This window comes from Bos indicus, chromosome 10, assembly GCF_029378745.1.
Source record: "Bos indicus isolate NIAB-ARS_2022 breed Sahiwal x Tharparkar chromosome 10, NIAB-ARS_B.indTharparkar_mat_pri_1.0, whole genome shotgun sequence".
NCBI classification, from domain to species: Eukaryota; Metazoa; Chordata; class Mammalia; order Artiodactyla; family Bovidae; genus Bos; species Bos indicus.
This window is the reverse complement of record NC_091769.1, coordinates 81,117,273-81,126,328: the sequence shown is the minus strand read 5'-3', so window position 1 is coordinate 81,126,328 and position 9,056 is coordinate 81,117,273. Positions and strand designations below refer to the sequence as shown.

Sequence of the window (9,056 nt, the reverse complement as noted above, 5' to 3'; positions counted from 1 at the left end):
TGCAAAGCTGCCTCCCCGGTCGCCCGCCTAAGCGACAAATGAATACGCTAATCCTCTCGGGAATCCTCCAGAGCCTCTCGGGTCGGCTGGCGCCCGCACCTCGATCTTTTCATTTTAACCTGCAACAGGGAGGAGATGCATCTAGCGGGCCAGACGCCCGGGGGGAGCTTGGCCACGGGCCTCCGCCCCGCACTCCGGCGCTGAGGGAAGCAGAGGCTGTGCATCCTCCCGCCCGCTTGGGTTTTCAGGGCATCGGTATTAGGACTTACATTCCACCGGGCCTTTGAGCCTAATCCCAGAGCGGATTAAGTTGGGTGAGGGGGGGGATGAACAGGAATGGGGGATTGGGGGGGGGGGGGGTGGACTGCTTTTAAATGTATTCCTTGATGTCCCTCCCTTGTTATCCGCAGTGACTCCACAAAGGGACAGGGCTCAGCCATGGTGGATCCCGTGCCTGAAGAGGAGAAGCTGGGAGCCGAGCCCGGAGGCTCAGGAGGGGACGAAGCCGCCGCTTCGGTGCCCCCTGACTCCCAGGGAGCCCAGCAGCCCACGGCGTCTTCGGCCTCGGCCTCCGCCGTGGCGCCCCGCAAGGCTGAAGTCCCGCCCGCGGCAGAAGGCGGGCAGAGGGAACAGTCCCCGCTGCTGCACCTCGACCTCTTCAACTTCGACTGTCCGGAGGCCGAGGGCAGCCGGTACGTGCTGACCAGCCCCCGCTCGCTAGAGGCCTGCGCCCGCTGCGCCGTTAAGCCTGTGGAGCTGCTGCCCCGGGCCCTGGCGGACTTGGTGCGCGAGGCCCCCGGCCGCTCGATGCGAGTGGCCACTGGGCTGTATGAGGCTTACGAGGCGGAGCGGCGCGCCAAGCTGCAGCAGTGCCGGGCCGAGCGCGAGCGCATCGTGCGCGAGGAGAAGCGGCGCCTCTTCACGCCGTTGGGCCCCGCGGCCGCCGCGGCCTCGGCCCCCAGCGCGGGCAGCAGCAGCAGCTGCAGCAGCGCCAGCCTCCCGGCCTCGCCTGCCCCGCGCGCCGCTCGCAAGGCCTCCTCCAGCCCGTCCCCGGCCCGGACCCAACCCCCGCCCGCGGGGTCGCGGGCAGGTAGGAAGAGCCACTCACTGGACTCCCTGTCCCGCCGGCGGGAGGGCGCCCTCAGCTCCGAGTCCGGAGCGTCGTCGTCGTCCTACAGCGGAGAGAGCCTGCGGGAACTGCACTGGCCGCCGCGGGCCTCGGCCAGGAACAGCTGCGCGGCGGGGTCGGCGGCCTCGGCTCCCAACCCCCTGGGCCGCCCATCCGCCCTGGCCCTGGTTCCGCTCACCGGCCGCAGCTTCAGCCTCGGCGACCTGAGCCACTCGCCCCAGACAGCTCAGCATGTGGAGCGCATCGTGCGCCAAGTGCGCGCCGAGCGGGGTCTGCGCGGGGTGCCCGAGCGCGACCGGAAGATCGCGGCGCTGATGTTGGCGCGGCACCAGGAGGAGCGCCTGCTGCTGGAGCAGCGCGCCGCGGCCCACGGCCAGTGGGAGCAGCAGCGCGTCCGCGCCGAGCAGCGGCGGGAGCGCGAGGAGCGCGAGAAGCAGCGCGCCCTGGAGCAGGGCCGCCGGGCCTGGGCCGCGCAGGTGGAGGAGCGGCGCGGCCGCCGGGGTCGCGAGGAACGCGAGGAGGCGCGGCGCCGGCAGCGACAGTGCGAGCGCAGCGAGGAGCGGCGGCGGGAGCTGGCCGAGCGCCAGGGACTGCTGCGGCGGGAGCGGGCGGAGCGCGCGGCCCGGGAGGATCGGCAGCGCAAGCTGCAGCAGGAACAGAACCTGAAGCAGCGGGAGGAGGGTCTGCAGGAGGTGCGCGAGCGGGCCGAGCAGGTCCGCAGGGAGCGCGCTAAGCGCGCGGCCCAGGTCAAGCAGCAGCAGGAGGGCCAGTTGCAGCGGGAGAAACGGGAGCTTAGCCGGGTGGAGCGGGCGCGCCACGAGGCGTTGTTGAAAGGTCGGGCCCGGCAGGAACGCCAGGAGCGCGAGGGCCTGCGGAGTTCCCTGGAGGCCAGCTTGGGCCGCGCGCAGGAGAATTACGAGCAGTTGGTGGAGCAGCGCACGCGGGAGCTGCGCGAGCGGGCCCGGCGGGAGGAGCTGCAGGGCCGGCGGGCCAAAGAGGCTGCTGAGCGCAAGGAGCGCGAGCATCAGGCGCACCTGGAGGCTCTGGCCCGGGCAGGCGAGCGGCGGCTTCAGCACGCGGCGCAGGCGGCCGAGGAGGCGGTGCAGCAGAAGGCGCGGCGCGTGGGCCAGAGCCGGATGGAGAAGGAGCGGGCCCAGCGCGCCAACAAGGAGAAGGTGGAGAGGGACGAAGACTGCCGCCGGCGGGAGCTGCTCCAAGCCATCGGTCGCAAGCTGGAGCGCAGCGAGCAGCTGTCTCGGGAGCGGCGCAGCGCTCTAGAGAGCGCTCGCTCCACAGCCCGCGCCTCCTTCCACGTGCGCGAGAAGGTGCGCCAGGAGACCAACATGCGCTCCTTCGATCGCATGGTGCGCGAGGCCCAGCTGCACGCCAGCCTGGACCGTAAATGACCGCCGCAGTGCGCAGGCCAGACTGCCACGGTCAGCCCCGCGGCGCGCCATTTTGTCCGGACCGTGGGAATCGCCAGTCGGGGCACAGCACCGTGGCGTCGCCAGGCTTCTGACCAATGAGGCGATGAGAGGACTGATGTATGAGACCCTTCAGTCCGCCGCCTTTGTTTTTAAAAATCGGCTTTGTTTGGAAATGACATAGCACAATCTTCCACCACATCCCACCTTCTTGGCTCCCACCCTGGTCCTTGCCAAGGTTCCCAATGTGTCTGTTGAGTTGGAAAGGAAAAGAGCTGGGAGAAAGGGGCTGGGTCGAGAGTCGGGCAGGGCCCCCAAGGGGACAGTGCCGAAGTGACTGGCCCCTCTTGCCGCAGTCACCCCAGGCGTCTTCACAAACTTGGTATCTGAGGCGTCTGCACAGATTGCAGCAGAGGAGGCATCTCCTTGGCTCCCCTCCATCTTTTAAAATGTGGCAAGTTGCACAAAGCTCGGAGGCCTCACAGAAAAGCACAGCTCTTACAAGGTATTAGGTCACCCTCAAGTGACCGAAAAGCTATTGACTTTTGTATGCTAGATTTTTAATCTGCCACTTGTGCAAACTGTGGTCTTAGTTCTGCTAGGTTTTCTGTTGTTTCCCTTAGATTCTCTAGTTAGACAATCATCTGCCAGTAATTATCAGTTTAGGTTTTTCGTCTTTCTTATGTTCCCCAAATGACACAGGTTTGGTGATGCTGTTTAGCTTTAGTGGAAGTCCCCAGCCCGGGGATGTGGATTCCTTAGGCATCAGTGTTCCACCCCACTGAGCTTTCTTGCAGGGTATTTTCAGGGGAGGTAGTGTCTAATGGACACCTCCCAGTGTGGGGCCCACTCCTCGCAGACAGCATCCATGCCTTAAGAAGCAGAGCTACCTATGTGCCTGCCCAGGCCGATTCTGCCTCAATCTCCAGCCCTGGATGCAGTCCCAAGAGTGGGCCCCAGAGAGTTTGGGGTGTCCAGTTCCCTCTGTGAAGGGATCATCACAGCTACTCTGAGTGCAGTTACTTTACTGTGTGGGCAGAAGAGCTGGAATTTGCCTCTTTTCGGTGAGGGTCGTTCTCACTATGGTTTGACAGTGTATCTTCCTCTCCTCTCCTTCCCCGAGTGAGGAAAAAGAGGACCCACCCCTACCCGACATTGCCGGTTCCCTCTCCCCTAGGACTGAAAGTATTAAGTCAGTTTCTCCGTGCCTCACTTGCCTACCGTCCAGATGGGGCCATCGGTCCTCTTCTTTCTCCCGGTACCTCAAGGCCTCCCAGATCCAAAGCACCGCCTCGGTATTATTTGTTGGTCTTCTTTGTGCCTTTCTTGACCTGGAGTTGGGAGGCAGGAGGACTGCTGTTGGCCTAGTTTGTTTCCAGGACTATGGATTCCTGGCAGTGTGTCATGGACAGGTGGTCATTTAGCCTCTGGGGGAAAATACATGCAAGACCAGGACACTTTCTGATCCAAAAAGTCCTGTTCAGTTGTCTTTCGGCAACTTTCACCCTTCAAGTGCTTCTCTTCCGCGAAGCTGAAATCAGCCCCCAGGCATGTCCACCCAAGGACTCTACCTTCATCAAGGATGGTGGGGAGTAAAATATTACTTTTTACATGAACAGGATCAAGAAATAAAAATTGCCAAAAGAGAAGAAGAATCAGGGTAGAGAAGTATTGTATTAGACATAGTTCATGTATATTCTGTTTGGCAGAATTGTCCCTAAAGTGTCTGGTGTCTCACTCACATGCACACACACGCACACATTTCTGTTATTGACTCCCCCCACCCCCACCCCAATGAAATGCCAACAGGTACAGGAGTATTGTGTAGAAGGAAGCAGTGCTTAGCTGTTACACATCAGATGCTGTGAAACCAGGAAAGGAGCTGTGCCAAGGCTTATTTCTTGAATAGATGAAGTTTTCCTCACATTTTCATGTCGGTAACCAGGTTGTCAGTGAGCTATAATAATCAGCATTGTCGGTGAGTCAAGGGTATTTAACTAAAATGTTAGTGTGATACTGGTTCTTAACTGGTGGTTCCTGATTTGACAGAGGAGCCTCTGAGACCTTACTAGAAAGTTCCACCTAAAACCACTTCCTTCTAGGGTATATGCATTTGTTTGAGAAGGATACAGTCTGTTTTTTTTTTTTTTGACAAGGCGCTGAAAGGTGATCTTACCTGCCCTGTAGTCAGTTTGTTTTCTGACTTCCTGAGTGACTTTGGGTAGATCGCCTCTGTGTGCCTTGGTTTCCCCACCTGTAAAGTGGGGATCGGGACTTCTGCCCTCCTCACACAAACACTGTGGGGATGAATCAGAATCAAAGGGGTGCTCTCAGTTCTAGGACTTTGGAACAGCAGGTACAATCACTGCAATCAAGGATTATGTGACTGCACTATGCCTAGAGTGTAATGTGCCATTGTGACCTAGTGCAGAAAGAAATGTTCTCGAAAAGCACACTGTGGATCATAATGCCACATATGATGTGAGGGTCCGGGTCTGAATGTCACCAAATTAGAGATTTGCGCTTAGCGAAAAGCACAGTGTAAAGGAAACAAGACTTTGGGATTCTTTAAATATATATATAAAATTCAAGCAAAACCAGACGCTAAACCTTGTAACAGTAAGGAATGGTTCTTCCGAGTTTCCAACCTCCTGATCATCCTCTAGAGTATGGGGCTTCTGTGTATTCTAGGATAAGTACTCATGTTACTCTTTGAGGAGGAAAAATTTCCAGGACCCTTTTGTGTATGTGTGCCCTTTACTTATAGTCTTTTCTTTGAATCTATGGTAGAAAGGAATAGTGTTTCTTACTCTGAAATGCAGCAAGAGAAAATTGGAGGAGTGGGGCATGGTGGGGATGACGGACAGAGAAAGTCTTACTCCTCCTGATGTGAACATTCTCACCAAATGCCCAGAATTTGGGTTCCATGCTGCAAATTCCTACCATCCAGGAAAATACAGACTTGACGTGACCCCAGACCTTCCTACTTGCCCTCTTGGAATATCCCTTTGCTCAGAGCAGAAAGAGCATGAAATGGGATGAAGAAGAATGGGAAGGGTTGGGAAAAACTTTAGTTTGGTTCGTTACCCAGGAAACAAGCAGGACCAAACCATTTCAGGTGGAATCATCAGTTGAGCTAACCCATGGTCCTGCTCAAGCAATGACCAGTGCCTACACCACATCTGGACAGGAAGATGGAAGTTTGCTTTCAGAAGCTCACAGACTGTGAGTCTATAGTGGGAGCAGTAATTAGGATTTTCCAAAGGCAAAGAGTCTGTGGGGTAGTGAAGGTACACGAGAATGCCCTTTGTGCTCAGGCCATTCTGCAAAGCCCACCACTTAGCATCCCCCTTCCTTTAAAAAGTTCACTAAAACAGAGGGGTGATTGGCTCTACATAAGGGGCTATATCTTATTTACCATTGAGTCTGCCCGTGGTTTAGCACCTCTTATATAATAAGCACGTAAATACTAGATGGAGAAGAGGGATAGACAATGGATGGGTGGTGGTCAGAGAATGGTAACCAGAGGACATCTGTACAGGATGGATTGAATGGAGGCCTCCCTTCATCTGTCAAATTAGTATCAAGCACCTACCAGGGGGGCCAGGCATTGCTCTTAGTGCTGGGAAGACAAGGTCTCTGATATTGACCCTGGAGAACATAATATCATGAGATGAGCAGACACCTTTATCTCCTTGCTGGGCTTAACTGCCTTCCCATCGTGGTATCCAACCACAGGCAGACCCGATAGTCCTTCAAGCACAATTTCAAGTGTTTGGAGTTTCCTGGGGCTTGCCATCCTCCAGCCTACTATCATCTGGCCCTTGTTCTCTTTCCCTTAGAGGAGCCCTGATTATTCAGGTCAAATTTGTAAGGTCATGTACTTAATCAACTTTAAATTACAGTTAAAAAAAGATTAATTACCTTCAAGGGCATTATTGGTGTTGCCTTTAACAGAGGCAGTGTAAATAATGATCGTCGACGCAGAGAACCAAGCCTCAGGCCCTGCAGAGTCCCAGATCACCGAAACGGTACCAGCTCCATCATTCCACTCTTCTTGCTGAGATAAGAAACTCAACATTTCAGAAGCATTTCCAGTTTTAAAGTCCCCAAAAAAGAGATTTTTGATTCGTACTAAATTGCTAAGAACGTTCAGTGAACCAGAATATCCCACCTCTTAAAGCTTCTAGATGATTGAGATTACCCCCTGGGTTGCTATGGAGACTTGCCCATCTCCACCCTGCAGGACCCTGGGAAACACTGGGCAGAGGAGCATAAGGAAATCTGGCGTTTCTCGACACAGCCTGGGAAGGGGCTTTCAGAGATGCAGCAGACAGCTCCCGGTTCTAGAAATGTTATTTAGGCCTTAGATGTGACACGTTGGCTGGGGTATCTTATGCGGCACTGCAGCGTTATGCCTGATCACGTGCTTTGGCTGCATGACTCTTCGTAAGAGCACTACGTCTGTTCACGTCCTTGCTCTGTTCCATGGAGCTCTGGTGCTCTCCACACGCACCTCCTCCCAGGCCTATGCACCCCCATGTGCCCCTAGCCCCTTATATTCTCCCTGGTGCTGCTTTGGCTTCACATAGGTCAGGGTTAGGACAGAGGGTATGGTTAGTAGCAGGTGTTAGGATATAGAGGTGGAGGGTGGTTTCTTTCTGAGGAACACTGGTAATCACTGTTTACAGTATTGTTAACTTGCTGATGCATCAAACACCATCCTGTCCCACTTGAGCACAAAAAACTAGTCTGAAGTGATTTTTTAAAAATATTTTTATTTATTTATTTGGCTCTGCCAGGTCTTCGCTGGGACATATGGAATCTAGTTCCCTGATCAGGGATCAAACCCAGGTCCCCTGCATTGGGAGCGTGGTGTCTTACCCACTCGACTGCGAGGGAAGTCCCCAAAATGATTTTTTCCCCCCAAAGTGATTTTTAAATTAGCTGCCATGTTGAAATGCTCGTGCCTCTCTCCTCTCCACTAGTGCAGGATTGATGGCGTGTTTTTGTGTCAGACACTTGTGCAGCTCAAGGACTGTCAGATGGCCCACCTCTACTCCTGTGTTGGAGTATACACGTGCATGCCCACACACATCCTCCTCCCCATCCCAGCAGTCTTGCAGAGGGAGGGGTTCTGTAGCCATCTCATTCGTTCAGAGAAGGGTAAGCGCTGGGCACAGTGAGATGCCCCTTGGTGGGGGTCCACTGATTCCACCTACCTCCAGCTCCAAGGCTGCTTCAGTCTCTGGCTGGTGAGCATGGTGTCCATGTTCCCAATTCCATCATTGTGCCATGTGGGTGACAAAGGCTTTTCATATTGCCACTACACTTCTCCCCCCTACTTATTGTGAGAAGCTGACTGGGAAATGGAATTTGGATGCCAAAATACTGACATCCAGAACATCTCAGCATGACAGAATGACTGGTATCTTCTAAAAATCCAGTTCATTGTGGCTACCATATCTTCGAAGCAAAGCGTTTGGCAAAGGAACAAGCTTTGTTGACTTATTCAAACTATCACCTACTATTCCACAGGCTCCTCCTGTCATCTGTAAAATGGGGACAAAAAATCCTACTTGGTAGGGAGTTATTAAATGAGTTAAATGCTTGGAAAGCGGCACGGTCCCTGGCAGATAGCACTCAATTTGTGGATTCTGTTATTTTGAACTTGGAAAGGTAGTGAAAGAAGGCCTGGGGTAGGTTGAACTTCAGCCTGGTGGGACTGGTGGACCCCAGGCTTGGCTGGCAGCCCTTTGCAGTGGTATGCACCCCTTGCTGTGTGGCAGTCCCCCAACCGTTCCAGGGGAAGGGGCTTTGGAAAAATGGGTCCCCAGTAACGTGTTGTAGTCTAGGGTTGGGGGGATTACCATGTTTACCAAATGTTTGGCAATAAAATTGTTGTATGATGATAAGTTTTGAAATTTTACTTTAAGACTTGATGACTAAAATGACAGACTGTTTTAGGATTTGCGTCTCTTTCTTGGGGTAAAGGAAGGTGTATTGTCCTGGTTGGACCCAGTGCTTTGATAGCATCTTTAGCAGAACCAAGTAGAAGAGGGTGTGGGAGAACCGCTGTTCTGGGGTGCTCTGGTTCTGCAAGGTGTGGCACCGGGCAGGAATCCTGAGATGTGCAGCCAGCTCTGCTATGGCCCCAGGAGCATGAAGAAGAGGGTCTGGGACAAGCCCAACCTGGGAGAGCACCGATGGACTCGCTGTGCAAACCAATGTTGGACCAGGAAGGAGAGAGGTGGGTGTGCATTAGCATCACTTCATCCTCAACAAATGACATTGTCTGAGAAGGCTCAGAAAATGCTCCTGTCTCCTTCCCTGCTTCCTGGCCCTGCACACAGCTGCATGAAGGTTAGCTGAAGGACTGGATCTGTAGACATCCACATCCCACTCTGGATGTACATCAATGCACAGAGATGCTGAGCAGGCCATGCTGGCTCACACTGTGCATCAGAAGGTGAGGACCACCAGTGAGGCAAGTTGCCGGGAGC

At 54.5% G+C, this 9,056-nt stretch overlaps 1 protein-coding gene across 1 annotated transcript; it reads left to right on the top strand.

Moving 5' to 3' along the window:
• Positions 1–355: 355 nt before the first annotated feature.
• On the top strand, positions 356–8,468 carry CCDC177 (coiled-coil domain containing 177). Its single transcript, XM_070797767.1, has one exon. It carries the CDS (start codon positions 439–441, stop codon positions 2,533–2,535), a length of 2,097 nt encoding a protein of 698 aa, XP_070653868.1. The 5' UTR covers positions 356–438; the 3' UTR covers positions 2,536–8,468.
• Positions 8,469–9,056: the final 588 nt, after the last annotated feature.